Source organism: Chiloscyllium plagiosum, unplaced genomic scaffold, assembly GCF_037043375.1.
Source record: "Chiloscyllium plagiosum isolate Xiang-an unplaced genomic scaffold, Cpla_swu_hap1 HiC_scaffold_2, whole genome shotgun sequence".
Lineage (NCBI taxonomy): Eukaryota > Metazoa > Chordata > Chondrichthyes > Orectolobiformes > Hemiscylliidae > Chiloscyllium > Chiloscyllium plagiosum.
Genome location: NW_028270140.1, coordinates 64253040 through 64273328, shown reverse-complemented (window position 1 = coordinate 64273328; position 20289 = coordinate 64253040). Strand labels below are relative to the sequence as shown.

General features: G+C 42.0%; 1 protein-coding gene across 2 annotated transcripts in view; it reads right to left on the bottom strand.

Annotated features, from left to right (window-relative positions):
* hsd17b3 (hydroxysteroid (17-beta) dehydrogenase 3) overlaps positions 1-13523 on the bottom strand; it is an 83635-nt gene extending 70112 nt beyond the window's left edge. For both annotated transcript variants that reach the window (XM_043713512.2, XM_043713519.2), the window contains exon 1: positions 13338-13523. In XM_043713512.2, coding sequence (XP_043569447.1) covers positions 13338-13491 — 154 coding nt within the window. In that variant the 5' untranslated portion in view covers positions 13492-13523. The remainder of the gene's footprint in view (positions 1-13337) is intronic.
* Between the last annotated feature and the right edge of the window lie 6766 nt (positions 13524-20289).

Sequence of the window (20289 nt, the reverse complement as noted above, 5' to 3'; positions counted from 1 at the left end):
GAAGGCAAAATGTTGGAATAGGAAGATGTGTGGCCAATCATATGAAAGGCAATAAGTAGCTCCATGAGGAAAGAAAATCTTCTATCCTTACCTGATTGGGCCTGTATGTGACTCAAGACACAGAGCAATGTAGTTGGCTGCTAACTGACATTTGAAATAGTCTAAGAGCTTATCTGTTCATACGCAAAGACAGATGAGCAACAAACGCTGGCCTTGACAGCAATTCCCAGATTCTACCCAATTTATTTTTAGAAAAAACAGATTGATGTGAGAATATTTACTTTTCTCAGTTACATAGGACATTGTTATGACTCTGATAAAAGTGGCTTTTCTATTGTTACAAGGATGGAAACCTGATTGGAGAGGTGCTGGGAAAAAAATTTATGTATTTAAGAGCAAAGAAATATTGGACAGCAGGCATTTATTTGTAGGAGTGGGGCAATACCTGAGAAGGGTGAGATCATCTTCAAATAACAGAAGAACCAAGAAGTGAGACGGTCAGTTGTTTTATGGGAATAGGGCCAAGGGAATAGGTGATGGGTCCCAAGAGCAATTTGAGATCAGAGAAGTGATGAAGGGAGATAGGAGAGAAACTAGCAAAGGTGGGGTTTCAGGGCTAAGGAAAGCTTGAACCTTTGGAAAAATTTGGCCCCTGGTGCTCAGAGAAGGAGGATAGGTAGCAGAGTGAGCGAAAGCAATCCATGATTCTTACATCTGTTGGAGGTAACAGCAGTAGAAGACAAGTGATAGCAGTTTAACAATATGGATTTTAGTTCAGCACAGAAACCTGCGGTTATTTTTACATTCTAGGGTGATCTCAGAATAGAGAGCAGGAATTTATAATGCATTATTGTCTAGTCAGATAGTGATGAATGATGATTAAACTAATTATCCACTACATGATATGTGGGTCCTATCAAGGTGAGATTGAGTAACAGTGAAAACGAAGGTATAGTCGAGTCAATTAATAACTGTAGAAATGTTGGTCAAGACAGGGCTGAACTGCTGGACAGTCAAGATTTGAAAGCACAATTGTGGGTGAAATAGAGGAAATTTTAGATGAAATAGAATTAAGAAGGACTGAAAGTGGGAAGGAGGATGTATGTGATGAAAATTGCAAGGGATTGAGTTTAGACGGCCTTATCTGTGATTGACAGAATATGAGTAGTGACGCCATGCAAAATGGTTGGTTACACCATGGACTGAGAAGAGAAAAATTAAAGAAGGACAGGAGGGCAGTCCATTCAGGAAAATGAGCATGATGAATTGGGACAGAGGTTGAAATCACAGGGATTGGTTGCTATAATTGCTGACAGAGATGTTTTTAAAGGTATGGGCAATACAGAACAAGGTATCAGGAGAGGAAGAACAAGACAAGACCTGCAAAATGAGGAGGGAGTGAAGGAACAGAAGGAAAATGAGAAGAATCTTCCTGTACACCTCAGTTCACCAGATTTCTGTTCAAACAAGTTGCTCAGCCAATGTTCTACGGTACATACTCCACTTACTTATCATGCTTTAACTATTCACATACTTTAGCTCTCATATTTTCATTCCTGCAGTTATGCCATCTCATGCTTCATAATAATACTTCTGTAATTTAACTGTCATGTCCATCTAACCACATTACAAGCTTTTCTTCAGGATGTAGTATTTTCCCATCTGCCTTTACTTTGCTCTGTTGTTACCCATCTCCCACTGTTGTTGTTACCAGATGTATTTATGGTTTTCCTAGTCCCACTGGTGGGTTCTTAATTGGAAAGACAAGGGAATGTTTCTGTTATCAATTACCTCAAAATTATGTTTCTGTATATCAACCTTTCTAAGACTGGAAACAGTTTCTCTGTATTTACCCTCTCAAAAGTTGGATGGTATAGATCATCTCTATCAAACCTCCTCAAAGCCTTCCCCTTTTTAGCTGGCACTAACCAGTATCATAGAGTCATAGACTCCTACAGCATGGAGACAGCCCCTTTGGTCCAAACAGATCCATGACAACCAAAATGTCCATCCACACTAACCCCATTTCCCTGCACTTGGCCCATATCCTTCTAAACTTTTCCTATCCATATATTTGTCCAAATGCCTTTTAAATGTTGTTAGTGTAACCATCTCAACCACTTCCACAGGCAGCTGCATTCCATATGCATGCCACTCTCAGGTTCCCTTATATTCTTTCCCCTCTAACCTTAAACTGATGCCTGTAGTCCTCAATTCCCCAACCCTGGGAAAAAAACTGAGTGCGTTCACCCTGTCCATGCTTCTCATGATCTTACACACTTTTATAAATCACCCCTCAGTCTCTTATGCTTGAAAGAAAAAAAGTCCTAGCTTAGAACATAGAACAGTACAGCACAGTACAGGCTCTTCAGCCCACAATGTTGTGCCAAGCATTGATCTTAATCTAAGATCAACCTAACTTACACACTCTTCAATTTACTGCTGTCCATGTGCTTGTCCAGCAGTCACTTAACTGTCTCTAATGTCTTTGACTCTACAACCACACTGGCAATGCATCCCACGCACCCACCACTCACTGTATAAAGAACATACCTCTGACATCTTCCCTATACCTTCTTCCAATCACCTTAAAATTATGATCCCTCATGACAGCCATTTCTACCCTGCGGAATCGTCTCTGACTATCTACTATATCTATGCTGCTCATTACCTTATACATCTCTATCAAGTCACCTCTCTTCCTTCTTGTCTCCAATGTGAAAAGCCCTAGCTCACTCAACCTCTCCTCATAAGACGAGCCCTCCAATCCAGGCAGTATCCTGGTATATCTCTTCTGCACCCTTTCTAAAGCAACTACATCTTCCAATAATAAGGTGACCAGAACTGGACACAATATTCCAAATCAAATCTAACCAGGGTATGATAGAACTGCAGCATAACCACACAGCTCTTAACCTCAATCCCCCTGTTAAAAACCTAAAACACCATATGACCTCTTAACAACCCTATCAACTTGGGTGGCAACTTTGTGGGATCTATGTACGTGGACACCAAGATCCCACTGTTCCTCCACACTGCCAAGAATCCTGTCTTTAATCCTGTATTCAGCATTCAAATTTGTCCTTTCAAAATGAATCACTTCACATTTATCCAGGTTGAGCTCATATGCCATTTCTCAACCCAGCTCTGCATCCTGTCAACATCTTCTTGTAGCCTGAACAGCCCTCAACGCTATCTACAATGCCACCGACCTTTGTATCAACAGCAAACTTACTAACCCACCCTTCCACTTCTTCATCCAAGTCATTTATAAAAATGACAAAAAGCAGACACCCAAGAACAGATCCCTGTGGGACAACACTGGTCACCAACCTCAAGGAGGAATACTTTCAATCCAATACCACTCGCTGTCTTCTTTCGGCCAGCCAATTCTGTATCCAGGCAGTCAAATTTCCTTGTATCCAATACTTCCTAACTTTCTGAATGAGCCTAACGTGGGGAAACTTACCAAATGCCTTACTGAAATCCATATACACCACATCCACTGCTCGACTTTCATCAACTTGTCTTGTCACATCCTCAAAGGAGCTCAATAAGGCTTGTGGGGCATGATCTGCCCCTCACAAAGCCATGCTGACTATCTTTAATCAAGCTATGTTTTTCCAAATAGTCATAAATCCTATCTTTCAGAATCCTTTTCAGTATCTTGCTTACTACAGACGTAAGACTGACTCGTCTATAATTCCCAGGGATTTCCCTATTCCCTTTCTTGAACAGAGGAACAACATTTGCCTCCCTCCAATCATCCAGTACTACCCCCAGAGAGAGTGAAGATGCAAAGATCATTGCCAGATGCCCAGCAATCTCATTCCTCACGTCCCATAGTAACCTTGAGTATATCTGATCCAGACCTGGGGACCTATCTATTTTGATGCTTCCCAGAATTTCTAACACATCCACTTTTTTAATATCAATCTGTTCAAGCCTATTAACCTGGTCCACAGTATTCTCACTATCAACAAGTAGCCTCTCTCTAGTGAATACTGAAGCAAAAAGCTCATTAGAGCCTCCCATACCTCTTCAGACTCTAGGCACAAGTTCCCTTCACTATCCCTGATCGACCCTACCCTCTCTCTGATCATTCTCTTATTCCTCATTTACATGTAGAATGCCTTTGGTTTTTCTCTAATCCTTCCCACCAAGGTTTTTTAATGCCTCCTCTTAGCCCTCCTCAGTCCATTTTTGAGTTATTTCCTAGCTACTTTGTAATCCTCTAAAGCTGTACCAGATCATTGCTTCCTCAACCTTAAGTGCACTTTTTTCTTGCTCTTGACTAGAAGCCCCTCTTCTTCTGTCATCCAAGGCTCCTTCACCTTACCAATCCTTGCCTGTCTCAGTGGGACAAAGTTATCCAGCACTTGCAACAACTGCTCCTTAAACAGCCTCCACATTTTTGTTGTGCATTTCTCGTAGAACAATTTTTCCCAATTTATACTCCACAGCTCCAGTCCAAGAGCAGTATAATTTCCTTTCCCTCAATTAAATACCTTCCCATACTGTTTGTCCCTATCCCTCTCCAAGGCAATGTGAAAATGAGGCAGTTGTTGTCACTGTCATCAAAATGCTCTCTCTCCAAGAGATCTGACACCTGGCCTGGCTAGTTGCCTAGCACCAATTCAAATATGGCCTCCCCCCAATCAACCTATTGAGTCAGGAATCCTTCCTGGACACACCTGACAAAATCAGCTTCATCCAGACCATCTGTACTAAGGAGGTTCCAATCAATATTGAGGAAGTTGAAGCCACCCATAACAACTAACTCTGTTACATTCTGCACCTTTCCAAGATCTGCTGTTCAATCTGTTCTTCCATCTCTCTGCTGCTATTGGGGAGATCTATAGAAAACACCCAATAAAGTGACTGCTCCGTTCCTGAAACTGACTTCCACCCATACTGACTCAGTAGACAAACCCTCCTCAACAACCTCCTTTTCCGCAGCTGTACTGGACTCTCTAATTAACAATGCTACTCTCCCTCCTCTTTTAGCTCCAGCCCCCCACCTTTAGATTAAAAAATCTAAACCCTGGAACACCCAGCAACCATTCCTGCCTCTGTGAAATCCATGTCTCGTTATGGCCACAACATCGTAATTCCAAGTACTGATCCATGCTCCAAGCTCATCACTCTTATTCCTGACACTCCTTGCATTGAAACAGACACTTTAACCCACCATTTTGCCCTATCAATTGTGTATCCTTCCTGACACACTCTCTGCATTTTGTTTCTGTCCATTTAACAACTACCCTCTCCTCTGATCTGTAGTTCTGATTCCAAACCGTCTGTCAAACTAGTTTCAACCTTCCCGAAGTGTTCTAGCAAATCTCCAGGCAGGACATTAGTGCCCTCCAATTAAAGTGCAACCCATCCTTCATGTACAGGTCCCACCTTCCCCAAAAGGTACCCCAGTGATCGTCATATCTGAAGCCCTCCCTGCTGCAGCAGCCTTGTAGCCAGGTGTTTAGCTGCACTCACTCTCTGTTCCTCACCTCATTAGCAAATGTCACCAGTAGTAATCCTGAGATTATTATGCTGTTTGTCCTGCTTATTAGCTTCCAAGCTAATTCCCTGAAATCTCCTTAGATCTCCTCCCTATATCTCAGACCCTTGAGACCTGGCAACATTGTTGTAAATTTCTTTTGCACTCTTTCCAGTTTAGTAACATCGTTCATATAGCAAGGTGTCATCCAAGGCACCACCTTCATTTTACCAATCCTTGCCTGTCTCAGTGGGACAAAGTTATCCAACATTTGCAACAATTGCGGCCTCACCAACATCCTGCACAAGTGCAATACAACTTCTCAAGTTCTATACTCAGTGCCTGACTGAAGGCCAGTGTGCCAAAAGCCTTCTTCACTGCCCTGTCTACCTGTGACTTCACTTTCAGAGAACTGTGCACCTGAACTCCAAGGTCCTTCTGTTCCATTACATTCCTTAAGGCCCTACCATTCATCATGAAACTCCTACCTTGACTTGACTTTCCAATGTGCAAGACCTCACACCCTATATTGAACTCCATTTTCCATTTCTCAGCTCAAGGTCCTACTCCAATTTCTGATAACCTTCCTCACCATCCATGGTATCCCCTATTTTAGTGTCATTTGCAAAGTTAATGATCATGCCTTGCACATTCTCATCCAAATCACTGATATAGATGGCAAACAGTAATGGGACCAGCACTGACCCCTGAGGCACTCGAGTCACAGGCCTCCAGTCTGACAAGCATCCTTCCACTGTTACCCTCTGCTTCCTACCATCAAGCCAATTGTGTATCCAATTTGCCAGCTCCCCCTGGATTCCATGCAATCTAACATTCCAGAGCAGGCTGCCATATGGAACCTTATCAAAGGCCTTACTGAAATCCATATAGACTAGGTCTGCTGCCCTGTCTGGTCACTTCACCAAAGAACTCTGGCAAATTTGTGAGGCATGATCTCCCACGCACAAAGCCACGCTGACTATTCTAATCCAACCATGTCTTTCAAAATGCATGTGTATTTTATCTCTCAGAATCTTCTATAGTAACTTACCCACCACAGATGTAAGCTTACTGGTCTATAGTTCCCAGGCTTTTCTTTGCTGCCCTTCTTGAATAAGGTGTAATCCAAGATGGAGATTGAGAAAAAATTGTGGCTGTAAGAGCTGCTCTTTTTTTTGAGGTATTTTAGGTGTTGGAGGTGATTTCCTTGAATATCAGGAGCAGCAAATACTGTTTTATAGGCTGTTGCATTGTTTTGGAACTTTGGGGGAAAAAGGGATTTTTAAAAGGGAGAAAGACAGACAAAAGGCAGCAACCACATGCTAAGTGGGGGAGAGAGAGAAAGAAACCTACACTGTTAACTGACACAGCAGTGATTCTTCATAGTTTCTTCCTTTGCTGCATGGATTCATGTATCTCTGGACATTGGAGTGCATCTGGGAAAAATTAACACACAGCAAAATTCATAGCTGACCTTGGAGGAACTTGTATGGGAGAACTCACAGCATAGGACTAGATAAGTGCATAGTTTTTTAATGTGTAACCTTGCTGTACAGTAATGAGTAGAATGAGTTATTTCTTGATCATACGTTTTATTGAAATCTGTCTCTTGCTTAGATTTTAAAAATATAAACCATAAGTACTAAGTTAGCCTGGAGCAGTGATTTGTTTTAGAGCAAAAAGATGGTGCTATTTTCTAGAGCTGTTGATAGTGAAGGAGCAAAGTTTAGTGGAGTGATATTCTCTTCTTGTCAGCTGTGGGAGTTTAGGAAGAGTTTCCATGTTACTGATTATTATGTCTGCAGGAAGTGTCTTTGGTTGTGAATCTTATCATATTTCATGGATCAGTTAGAGTGACAGTTAGAAGAAATGGATGACAGCGAAAGGGACAAAAGCCACAGATACAGTCAGATAGATGGTTTACCTCCAGGAAAGATAGGAGGGATAGGCAAGTAGTGCAGGAGTCTTATGTGACTATCCCCATTTCAAACAAATATGCTGTTTTGGAAAATGTAGGGGGTGATGGACTCTCAGAGGAAAGTAGTACGAACAGCCAAGTTTCTGGTATCAAGGCTGGCTCTAATATAACGAGGGGTTCACTGGGTTCCTAGTGATGGATTGGGATAGGGAACTCTCTAGTCAGAGACACTGAAAGATGTTTCTGTGGCCAGCAATGAAAAGTCAGAATGGTGTGTTGCCTTCCTGGTGCCAGGATCAAGGATATCTCAGAGAGGGTGCAGAAATTTCTCAAAGGGGAGACAGATCAGCAGGAGGTCATTGTATACATTGGAACCAATAACAAAGGAAGGGAAAAGAATGAGACTCAGAAGGGGGAATATAGAAAGTTAGGCAGGAATTTAAAAAGAAGTCCTCGAGGGTAGTGATATCTGGATTACTCCCAGTGCTACGACCTAGTGAGGGCAGGAATGGAAGGATAGAGCAGATGAATGCATGGCTCAAGAGCTGGTGCAGGGGAGGAGGGTTCATTGGAATCTCTTCTGGGGTAGAAGTGATATGTTTAAGAAGGACAGATTGCATTTGAATTGGAAGGAGACTAATAAACTGGCAGGGAGATTTGCCAGAGCTGCTTGGGAGGATTTAAACTAGTAAGGTGGGGGCATGGGAACCAGGGAGATAGTGAGGAAAGAGATCAATCTGAGACTGATGCATTTGGAAAGGGAGTGAGTCAAACAGTCAGGGCACACAGGAACAAAGCAGAGAACAACATACGACTGATAAATTAAACTGCATTTACGTCAATGCAAGAGGCCGAACAGGGCATGGTTAGGAACATGGGACTGGGATATCATATCAATTACAGAAACATGGCCCAGGGATGGAGAGGGCTGGCAACGTAATGTTCCAGGATACAAGTGCTACAGGAAAGACAGAAAGGAGGCCAGGAGAGGAGTGGGAGTGCCATTTTTGATAAGGGACAGTAGTACTGCAGTACTTAAAGTGGATAATCCTGGGAATATATTCAGGGAAGCTACTTGGGTGGAACTGAGAAATAAGAAAGTGATGATCACCTAATTGGGATTGTATTATAGACTCCTTAATAGTCAGCTGGAAATTGATAAACAAATTTGTAAGGAGATTTCAGTTATCTGTAAGAACAATAGGGTGGTTATGGTAGTGGGTTTTAACTTGCCAAACATAGACTAGGACTGTCATTATGGGAAGGGTTTAGATGGAGTGGATTTTTAAAACTGTATACAAGAAAAATTTCTGATTCAATATGTGGATGTACCTACTAGAGAAGGTGCAAAACTTGAACTACTCTTGGGAAATAAGGCAGGGCAGGTGACTGAGGCATCTTTGGGGCCAGCAACTATAATTCTATTAGTTTTAAAATAATGATGGAAAAGGATAGACTGGATCTAAAAGTTCAAGTTCTAAATTGGAGGGAGGCTAATTTTGACGGTATTAGGCAAGAACTTTCAAAAGCTGATGTTTGCAGGTAAAGGGATGGCTGGAAATTGAGAAGCCTTAAATATGAACTTGATTGAGTTTTTTGAAGAAGTAACAAAGAAGATTGATGAGAGCAGAGTGGTGGACATGATCTATATGTAATTTAGTAAGGTGTTTGACAAGGTTCCCCATGGGAGACTGGTTGGCAAGGTTAGATCTCATGGAATACAGGGAGAACTAGCCATTTGGATACAAAACTGGCTCAAAGGTAGAAGACGGAGGGTGGTAGTGGAGGGTTACTTTTCAGACTGGAGGCCTGTGACCAGTGGTATGTCACAAGGATTGGTGCTGCATCCACTGCTCTTCACCATTTATACAAATGATCTGGATGTGAACGTAATAGGTCTAATTAGTAAGTTTGCAGATGACACCAAAATTGGAGGTGCAGTGCACAGTGAAGAAGGTTACCTCAGTACAATGGGATCTTGATCAGCTGGGCCAAAGGGCTGAGCGGGAAATGGAGTTTAATTTAGATAAATGCTGTATTTTGGAAAAGCAAATCTTCGCAGCACTTATACACTTAATGGTAAGGTCCTATGGAGTGTTGGTGAACAAAAAGACCTAGGAGTGCAGTTGCTTAGTTCCCTGAAAGTAGAGTCGCAGTTAGATAGGATAGTGAAGAAGGTGTTTGGTATGCTTTCCTTTATTGGTCAGAGTATTGAGTATAGGAGTTGGGAGGTCATGTTGAGGCTGTACAGGACATTAGTTAGGCCACTGTGGGAATACTGCATGTAATTCTGGTCTCCTTCCTTTTGGAAGGATGTTGTGAAACTTGAAAGGGTTCAGCAAAGATTTACAAGGACGTTGCAGGAGAGGTTGAATAGACTTGTGCTGTTTTCTCTAGATTGTCAAAGGCTGAATGGTAACCTTAGAGAGGTTTATGAAATCATGAAGGACATGGATAGGATAAATAGACAAGGTCTTTTATCTGGGGTGGGGGAGTCCATAACTAGAGGGCATTGGTTTAGGTGAAAGGGAAAAGATATAAAAGGGACCGAACGGGCAACGTTTTCACGCAAAGATTGGTGCGTGTGTGGAATAAGCTACCAGAGAAAGTGGTGGTGGCTAATACAACTACAGCATTTAAAAGGCATCAGGATGGGTATATGAACAGAAAGGGTTTAGAGGGATATGGGCCAAGTGCTGGCAAATGGGACTTGATTAGGTTAGGATATCTTGTTGGCATGAATGAGTTGGATCAACGGGTTTATTTCCATGTTGTGCATCTCTATGACTCTACTTGCTACTCTCCAGTCTTCCAGTACCATACCCATGACTAACGATAATGCCAAATAACAACCAGTGCTTTCTGTCGGTTTGGGGTGGGAGGGTGAGGAGAAGACATTTTAATATGTAGTCCCACTTCTACCCAGTCCTTCACCATTCCTTCAGACAGTATGCAGCATTTTTGGCATTCTTCATCAATGTACTGTGTCTTGAACATCAATATCATACTTGGAAGGTGTGCCAGATGATCAACTTCCACACCCCCATGTTTACATTTATGTAGCTTAAAATCTTGTATACCTTTGATATATTTTAGAATTATGGTCAAGTTCAGGGTGTCATGCAATTTGAAATTTAGTAAATGGCTAGGAATATAGTCATCTTCAGGAGGAGAAAGTCAAACCAAAATGCAGCACCTTGCATTTATCTAAATTAAACTCCATCTGCCACTCAGCCCATTAGCCTGCCTGATCAAGGTCCCATTGTACTCTGAGGTAACCTTCTTCACTGTGCACTGCAGCTCCAATTTTGGCGTCATCTACAAACTTACTAATTAGACCTCCTACGTTCATATGCAAATGGGCAGATTCCTAGCATTTTAAATTTAATGCAGAGAAGCATGAAGAATAATAAAGGTGGTAATATAAATTATTTAGAACAATTTTAAAAATGGATGCAGGAACAGAAAAATCATGGCAGTCTTAAGTGACTTCAAAGGACAAATTAACAAAGTTAGTGCAGAATAATGTTAACAACCCTCCTGTTTTCTGTATGAGTCAAAGAGGATGGGTGATCTGCTTGCTGAGCACTGCTTTCGCAACTATAGCGAATACATCATTGTGCATGGGGGTGAACAATAGCAAATCCTGTGGCACAGAGGTGGTTCAACAGCATCACCATCTCAAAAGCTAACTTGCCCAATATCGGGACATTAATCACTGAAAATAAGAATACTGAATAGGATATGTTGTCCATGTGCATGCCAGGCACCAAATTCCAGAAACAACTGCTCTAATTGGAATTCAGTTGCATCAGGAAACACATGGAAGGATCGCAAAAATGCTTGAGAGATGTTATCTAAAGATGCTTGAATATATCAAATATTTTTGCCAACTTGTGGGAGCCTTTGACTCATGAGTGACCAAAATGGAAAAGGCTCATTAAATAAAGCACTTAACATATCAAGAGGCCTCATCAAGAAATTACACAGGTTCAATGTGGAGCATACACACCTCCAAGAAACCCATCTTGCCAAACCTTTAGGTACCACCTGCCCCACAAAGTCTATATATCCCACATTAGACTTCCCATCAGTTCAGAATCCATCAAACAGATATGAAGCAAATCGTCACTGATCCTGAAAGGTTACATAATAGCAGTGCTTTGATTAGTATGGTTTGCTACCAACTATGAAGTCCTTTCTAGACTGACGCCCCCCCCCCCCCCAACGCCCCCCATTGCTTCATTGCTGATTGTGAGGAGGACAATAGTGGGGCAATAATAGAAAGTCCTTGAAACTGCCAAGAGTACCGCTAGCAAATGAGGAAATGAGACAGAGAGAAAGAGAGAGAGAGTGAGAGATAGAGAGAAGACAGAACTTAGCAAACTCTTAATTTTAGGTAATGAGGTGATGCATTTTGGTACAGCCAGTCAGGGTATGACTTATACATTTAATGGTAAAGTCTTGGGGTGTGTTATCATACAAAGGGACCTTGGGGTTCAGGTTCATAGGTACTTGAAAGTCGAGTTACAGGTAGACAAAGTAGTGAAAAAGGCATTTTGTATGTTTGCCTTTATTGGTTAGAAACTTGATTTTTATTGGTCAGTGCATTGAGTATAGGAATTTGGAGGTCATGTTGCGGCTGTACAGGACATTGGTTTACTGCATTCTGTTCTGGTCTCCCTGCTATAGAATGAACGTTGTGAAACTTGAAAGGGTTCAGAAAAGATTTCCAAGGCCATTGCCAGGTTTGGAGTGTTTGAGTTATAGGGAAAGGCTGAATAGGCTTAGGCTGTTTTCCCTGGGGCATAGGAGACTGTGGGGTGGCCTGATCAAAGTTTACAAAATCATGAGAGGCATGGATAGGGTTAATAGGTAAGGGAGTTCAAAACTAGAGGTCATAGATTTAAGGTGAGAAAGGAAAGATTTAGAAGGGACCTAAGGGGAAATATTTTCATGCAGAGGATGGTACGTGTATGGAAAGAGCTGTCAGAAGCAGGCTGGAAGAGATACAATATTTAAAAAGGATTGGGATGGGTTTAGAGAGATACGGGCCAAATGCTGGCAAATGGAACAAAATTAATTTAGAATATCTGGTTGGTATGGTTGAGTTGGATCGAATGGTCTGCTACTGTGCTGGACATCTCTGTGACCCTATGGGGGGAGGAACAAATTTGGAGAAACAGATTCATAGCAGCCTGGGATATGCGCTTGCTGTATTTTATTCCAGAAGTCAGGCAGCTTTCATTGAGGACTGAGTATGATGTCTTTGAGGCATGGCAGTCTCTGAATTGAATTAGGTTTATTTTAGTTTATCATTTTCAGAGCTTGTTGTATATTATGAAACGTCAAAGAATTGTACGAAAATTTTAGTTGCGAGTTATCTATATCAGTTGTGCATTCACTGAATCAGAAAAGAATAAAGCTGCAGACCACTTTGCACAACATCAGGATGTCCGGCAATCTTCTACAAACAACAATTATTATAATAACCAGAACATCGGCTTTTAGTTGTTCAAGGAAGAAATTCAAATCAGACCCCGTCCCACCCCCCAAAAAAACCCTGTTCCTTCAATGAAGCCTTTAGGAATCATTCTTCCCTCAGGGGAAGGGATATTGCTACCAGATCGACGAGAGTTTAATGTGTCGTTCGAAGTAGCACTCGGACATAATCTCAAAAGTTTCTATTCAGTGGTGCTCCACTTCCCTCATAACACCCGGTCCCAGTGAAATGCAGACATTTAACAGAAAAAAGTTTGCAAATTTTATAACAAATTGATCCTTTCAATGGTGAGTGGTTCTTGTGTTTCGAAAGTTTCACCTTCAAAGATATGTGCAAGTTTTAAAACTTTGTAGGGCATTCCTTTCTGCGTTATATTAGCACAACTGTATTAGAACGCCGTGTAATCTTAAAAAAGTTACCTGCCCATTCGCCCAAAGATCGGAAGAAGGAATTCGGCACTCCAACCCATTTCGTCAGTATCAAATACTTCAGGCACTTCGTTATTTGTAGAAAAATTTTACAGATAGTAAATATGCCGAACAAAATAAATGCGTTCTCCGTGAATGTTTCCATTGTTGCAGTACACACAGTCACAGTAACCTGTGATGATGAGACTGGTTGGGCTGTCAGCTTTCAAAATATCCCAAGCTACTTGTCAATCACAAACCGTTGCCATAGGAACCGCAAAACACTACCAATCAAGATTGACTTGGAGATGCCGGTGTTGGACTGGGGTGTACAAAGTTAAAAATCACACAACACCAGATTATAGTCCAACAGGTTTAATTGGAAGCTAGTGTACTTCCTATTAAACCTGTTGGACTATAACCTGGTGTTGTGTGATGTTTAATCAAGATTGAGTCCTGGTTACTGGGCCCGCATTTTAACCAACGGAGACTTTACTGTTAGGGAGCAATTGTGGTGATAATTTCAGAGTTCTCCTTTATAGTGTCAGAGAAAACAGATCCTTTGGTTGAACTAGTCCACGCTAACCATGTTCCCAAACTAAATTAGTTCAACTTGCCTGCGCTTAGCCAATATACCTCCAAAACTTTCCTATTAATGAACATATCCAAATGTCTTTTAAATGTTGTAACCGTACCTGCATCCACCACTTTCTCAGGCAGTTCGTTCCACATGGGAACCACTCTGTATAAAAAAAGTTGCCCTTTATGTCCTTTTTAAATCTTTCTGCTCTCACCTTAAAAAATATGCCCCCTAGTTTTGAACTCAGCATCCTAGGGAAAGTCTGTAGTCATTCACTTTATCTAAGAGCTTTACAGTCCAAGGCATGTTACATTGAAACCCTCAAGCTACAGGAACCAAGGGAGAAATTTCAGGTTATTCCCTGTTATAATCCCTCACTGCATATTGTACAAACTTGCAAATTGGCAAAAGACTGCGACACTCCAATCTAACTTCAATTACACTACAAAGACAAAGTCATGTTGTCAATCTGCCAACCAATCATCGCTTTTTCTCCTGCATTATATTTTGTCATCATTTGAAATGGATCATTGTTGCATTTAGAACTGAAAATGTGTTGCTGGAAAAGCACAGCAGGTCAGGCAGCAACCAAGGAGCAGGAGAATTGATGTTTCGGGCATGAGCCCTTTTTCAGGAATGAGGAAAGTGTGCCAAGCTGGCTAAGATAAAAGGTAGGGAGGAGGGACTGGGGGAGGGGCATTGGAAATGCGATAGGCGGAAGGAGGTTAAGGTGAGGGTGATAGGCCGGAGTGGGGGATGGGGACGGAGAGGTCAGGAAGAAGATTGCAGGTTAGGAAGTGGTGCTGAGTTCGAGGGTTGGGACTAAGACAAGGTGGGGGGAGGGGAAATGATGAAACTGGAGAAACCTGAGTTCATCCCTTGTGTTTGGAGGGTTCCTAGGTGGAAGATGAGGCACTCTTCCTCCAGCTGTCACGTTGCTATGGTCTGGCGATGGAGGAGTCCAAGGACCTGCATATCCTTGGTGGAGTGGGAGGGGGAGTTGAAGTGTTGAGCCACGGGGTGATTGGATTGGTTGGTCCGGGTGTCCCAGAGGTGTTCTCTGAAACATTCCGCAAGTAGGAACGTTTTCCAGCAACACATTTTCAGCAGATGAACTCAGATTTCTCCAATTTCCTCATTTCCCCTCCCCCCACCTTGTCTCAGTCCCAACCCTCGAACTCAGCACCACTTCCTAACCTGCAATCTTCTTCCTGACCTCTCCGCCCCCGCCCCCACCCCGGCCTATCACCCTCACCTTAACCTCCTTCCACCTATCGCATTTCCAACGTCTCTCCCCCAAGTCCCTCCTCCCTACCTTTTATCTTAGCCTGCTGGGCACACTTTCCTCATTCCTGAAGAAGGGCTCATGCCCGAAACGTCAATTCTCCTGCTCCTTGGATGCTGCCTGACCTGCCGCGCTTTTCCAGCAACACATTTTCAGCTCTGATCTCCAGCATCTGCAGACCTCACTTTCTCCCCATTGTTGCATTTAGCCTGTTGTCTAGTTCCTTCTTAAAACAAGTTAAACAATTCCAACCAGAAAGTTTTGCATGAATTCTCTCAGGTGTCCCACAATACCAAAATGCTCAACCACTATGAACATAAGATGTCTCAACTTTATTAAAAAATAAGCTACAATAACCATTAATGCTAAACTTACTATCTCTAATCCTATTAGGTCCCTTGAGCTTACAATACTTCCCAAGTCTCTTGTGGATGTATGCTGTTGCTCTTTCTCGGGTGTTGTTTCTTCCTCTGTGAACTGCAAAGCTAGTTTCTCTCCTTCCATATTGTTATGCCAATATCATGAGCATCTGGATGCAATATTTGCATAATGTCTGGTGTCTATTGTGATGTCAGAGTTTTTTCTTGGCCAAGAACACAGCATCCCTTGCAGTTTGGCCAGGTTAGCAATCTATCTATGTTTTAACTGATCTATGGCTTAAGTCCACATACCTGCCTTCAGTCCATGTTCCCTGAATACTTTTGATTAATAAAATGGATCTTTCAAATTTAAAATTAACAACTGATCTAGCCATTGTGGGACAGTGTTCCAAACCTCTACTACCTTTCCTGTGTAGAAGTGCCTGCTAACATCTCTCGTGAACATCTCTCTTGATAATTTTCAGACTATGCCCCTTGAATCTGCAACCAATGGAACTAGTTTATCTTTAGCTGCCCTGACCTTTGAAGTTAATATACAATACACTAGTACAATATAATAATTAATGGTGTAGTGGCCAACAAAGGTTACCTTAGAGAACAATGGGACCTTGATCAGATGTACCAATGGGCCAAGGATGGCAAATGGAGTTTAATCTAGATAAATGTGAAGTGTTGCATTTGAGAAAGGCAAATTAGGGCAGGACTTATGCACTCAGGACTTAGGTCCTGAGGAGTGTTGTTGAACAAAGAGGCTTTGGAGTGCAGGTTCATAGTTCCTTGTTTAGTGGAGTTGCCTGTGGACAGGATAGTGAAGAAGGTGTTTGATATGCTTGTCTTTATTGGTCAGTGCATTGAGTACAGGAGCTGGGGAGATCATTTTGCAGCTGTACAGGATGTTGGTTAGCACACTTTTGGAATACTGCATTCAATTCTGATCTCCCTGTTATAGGAAGGAGTTGTGAAACTTGAAAAGGTTCAGAAAAGATTTACAAGGATGTTTCCAGGGTTAGAGGGTTTTAGCTACAGAGAGAGGCTGAATAGGCTGGGGCTGTTTTCTCTGGAGCGTTGGAGGCTGAGGAGTGACCTTATAGAGGTTGATAAAATTATGAGGGGCATGGATTTGGTGAACAAACAAAATCTATTCCCCAGGGTGTGGGAATCTAAAATTAGAGGGCATAGGTTTATGGTGAGAGGGGAAAGATTTTAAAGGGACCTAAGTGACAACTTTTTCATGCAGACTGTGGTGCATTTATGGGATGAACTGCCACAGGAAGTGCTGGAGGCTGGTACAATTATAACATTTAAAAGACATCAGGACAGTTATGAATAGAAAGGGTTGAGTGGGATATGGGCCAAATGCTGGCAAATGGGACTAGATTAATTTATTATATCTTGCTGGGTATGGACAAGTTGGATTAAAGGATTTCCATGTTTCCATGATGTACAGCTTTATGATTCTATGACTCTAAGAGGCCTCACCAATGTCCTATACAAGCTCAACATAACATCCCAACTCCTATACTCAAAGCTCTAAGCTAACTACTTGTGACAAAAATCTTTAAGAATTATGTACCTGAACCTCAGGTCTTCTCTGATCTACAACACTACCCAGTGCCTTTCCATGAATTAAGTTGTACCTTGTTTGTTTACCAAAATGCAACACCACATACTTTTCCAAATTAAACTCCATCTGCCACTCTTTAGCCTATAGACATAATTGATCAAGATCTGTGCAAGTCAATGCTGTCCTTGTCCTTCTGGATGAAAGTGGATGCGGGTTTGGAAAGTGCTGTCTAAGGAACTTTGTAGATAGCAGATGACACAGCTACCGTGTGTCCACTACTTTTCATCATTTATATAAATGATTTGGATGTGAGCATAAGTATAATTAGTAAGTTTGCAGATGACACCAAAATTGGAGGTGTAGTGGACAGCCAAGAAAGTTATCTCAGAATACAATGGGATCTTGATCAGATGGGCCAATAGGTTGAGAAGTAGCAGATGGGCGTTTAATTCAGATAAATGCGAGGTGCTGCATTTTGGGAAAGCAAATCTTAGCTGGGCTTATTGAGTACAAAAGTTGGGAAGTCATGTTGCGGCTGTACAGGACATTGGTTGGGCCGCTTTTGGAATATTACATGCAATTCTGGTCTCCTTCCTATCAGGAGGATGTTGTCAAACTTGAAAGGGTTCAGAAAAGATTTACAAGGATGTTACCAGGATTGGAGGATTTAAGCTATAGGGAGACATTGAATAGTTTGGAGCTGTTTTCCCTCGAGCGTAGGAGGCTGAGGGGTAACCTTATAAAGGTTTATAAAATCATGAGGGGCATGGATAGGATAAATAGACAAAGTGAGGGAGTCCAGAACTAGAGGGCATAGGTTGAGGGTGAGAGAGGAAAGATATAGAAGAGACCTAAGGGGGAGATCCAAGATGGCGGTAACCCAGTAGGTCTGAGTCTGCAGAGCTCTGCCCAAGACCCAGGAAAAGTAGGGCACCCACCCTCGCCTCACGTGCTAAATGATTTTAAATAGTTTCTTCCCAGCAGCTTTGGTCATTCTGCATCAAACTTTAGCAATTTGATGCTTTTTAAAATGACCAAAGGCAAAGGTTCACAAAGTTCACAACAGACAGGGACCCCCCTCAGCAACAGATCTTTGGATTCTGATCTATAACTCGCGCGGTTTATTTGATTATTAGGGGATGTTTCTGAGTTGTTTTTTTTGTTGCTTAATACTTGCTGGGATTGTAATTTTATATATTTTCATCTTATGTTGTTTTGCTAGGTGTATTTAGGTAATAATGTAGGAGGGAATGGGTTGGTTTCCCACTTTTAACTCCTGTTTTATAAGATATTGGCATTTATTTACTCTACTTTGTAATGTCTGGGCTGAGAGCATGGCTCTAGCTGGGAGATGTTATGGTGGGAGTATTGGAAGGTAACAGTGCCTCCTGTGAACAAGGGGGAAAGTCTCCTTTTAAATATGTTTCATGTTTTTTTTTAGGAGTAGTTCTTAGCTGTTTTAATTTAAAGGGTGTTCTTACGTGTGAATTGTTTTTGATTTTTATTCAATGTCTTTTGGGTGGGGTTCTTCCTCCTGGGAGGGGGGTCTCGGGCTTGCTTGAACGATCATGGCTAGTCATTCGTTTAGGTGGTGCACCTGGAATGTCAAGCGGTGCCACTCACCAATCAAAAGGAAAAAGATATTATCAAGTCTTAAAAAAGAAAGGGTTGTTGTAGCCCTTCTAACAGGAGACACATCTACTTGATAAGGAGCTTTCGAAGCTGCAACAGGGTGGATTTGTCCAGGTGTTCTTTTCATCTTTCAGCTCAAAAAGTCGTGGAGCGGCCATTCTTATTTGGAAGAATCTCTCCGTCCAAATGCTAAGCCAGATGAAAGATGAGTCTGGGCGGTATATATTAATTAAAGCCCTAATATACGGAGAGGAATACAGGATTTTGAATCTTTACTGCTCCCGGCACACCCTTTTATATTTGTAATGGAAGCGTTCTCTAATTTGATGGCTTTCGGTGTGCGCCACACAATTATAGGGTGAGATTTTAATTGTATCCTCGATCCAGAGGTGGACAGGATACCTAGGAGTTCCGCGGGCATATCTTTGAGATCTAGGCAGTTGGCTGATCTGAATAGGGAGGTGGGGCTGGTAGATGTGTGGCTGTGTCTTCACCCTGAGGGTAGAGACTTTACTTTTTATTCTAATCCACACAAGTGCCATACCAGAATCAATATTTTTTTTTGTCCCTTCGATCTTTTTGAACTCGATTTTGTTTTGTAAAATAGGTAATATAACTATTTCCAACCATGCCGCAGTATATATGGAAGTTAAGACTAGTGATGGCGAGATAGGTTTCCGATGTTGGCATATAGACCCTTTCTTATTGAAGGATAGTAAGTTCATAAAATATTTCTAGCAGGAATTTAAAACCTTCTGGGATATCAATTCAGGCATGGCCAGTAACCCGTTGGGGATGTGGGAGACTGTCAAGGCATACGCGCAAGACTTGGTTATCTTATATTCTGCGACCTGGAAAAAACAAAAGGGAGAACAACAGCATCTGCTCGAGGCTCGCCTGAAGGCGGCTGAGACAACATATGTTGATAGGCCCTCCATTACTAAACTACAGCGGATCACAGCCCTCAGGGCAACTTTCAATACTGCACTTACTCAAACAGCAAAGAGGGAGATATTATTTGCGAAGCAGAGATTATTTGAATACGGCGACAAGCCTGACAGGTACCTAGCATACCTTGCAAGAAAGAAAAAGGCTCCCCAATCCATTACGTCCATTAGAGAGAGTGCTGGAACCCTGAATTGTGATCGTATAAAGATCAATGCAGCCTTTAGAAAGTTCTATTTCGAATCGTATAAGTCACAGGACAGAACAAGGAAGATGGAGTATTTTTTTAAAAATCTGGCCCTCCTAGGCCTAACCTCAGAGCAGGTGTCATTCTTGAATGCCCCCTCGGCAACCCAGAAAGTCCAGGAGGCAGTGAGGCAGCTCCAGAGTGGCAAAGCATCCGAATCAGATGGATTCTAGGCCAACTTCTAAAAAGAATTTGTAGGGGAATTAGTTGGGCCACTTATAAATATGTATATTTATTCACACAGTCAGGGGTGCCTCCAGCCTTCTCTGAGAGAAGCAAATACTTCTCTCATTCTTAAGAAAGGAAAGGCCCCAGATAACTGCGCTTCGTA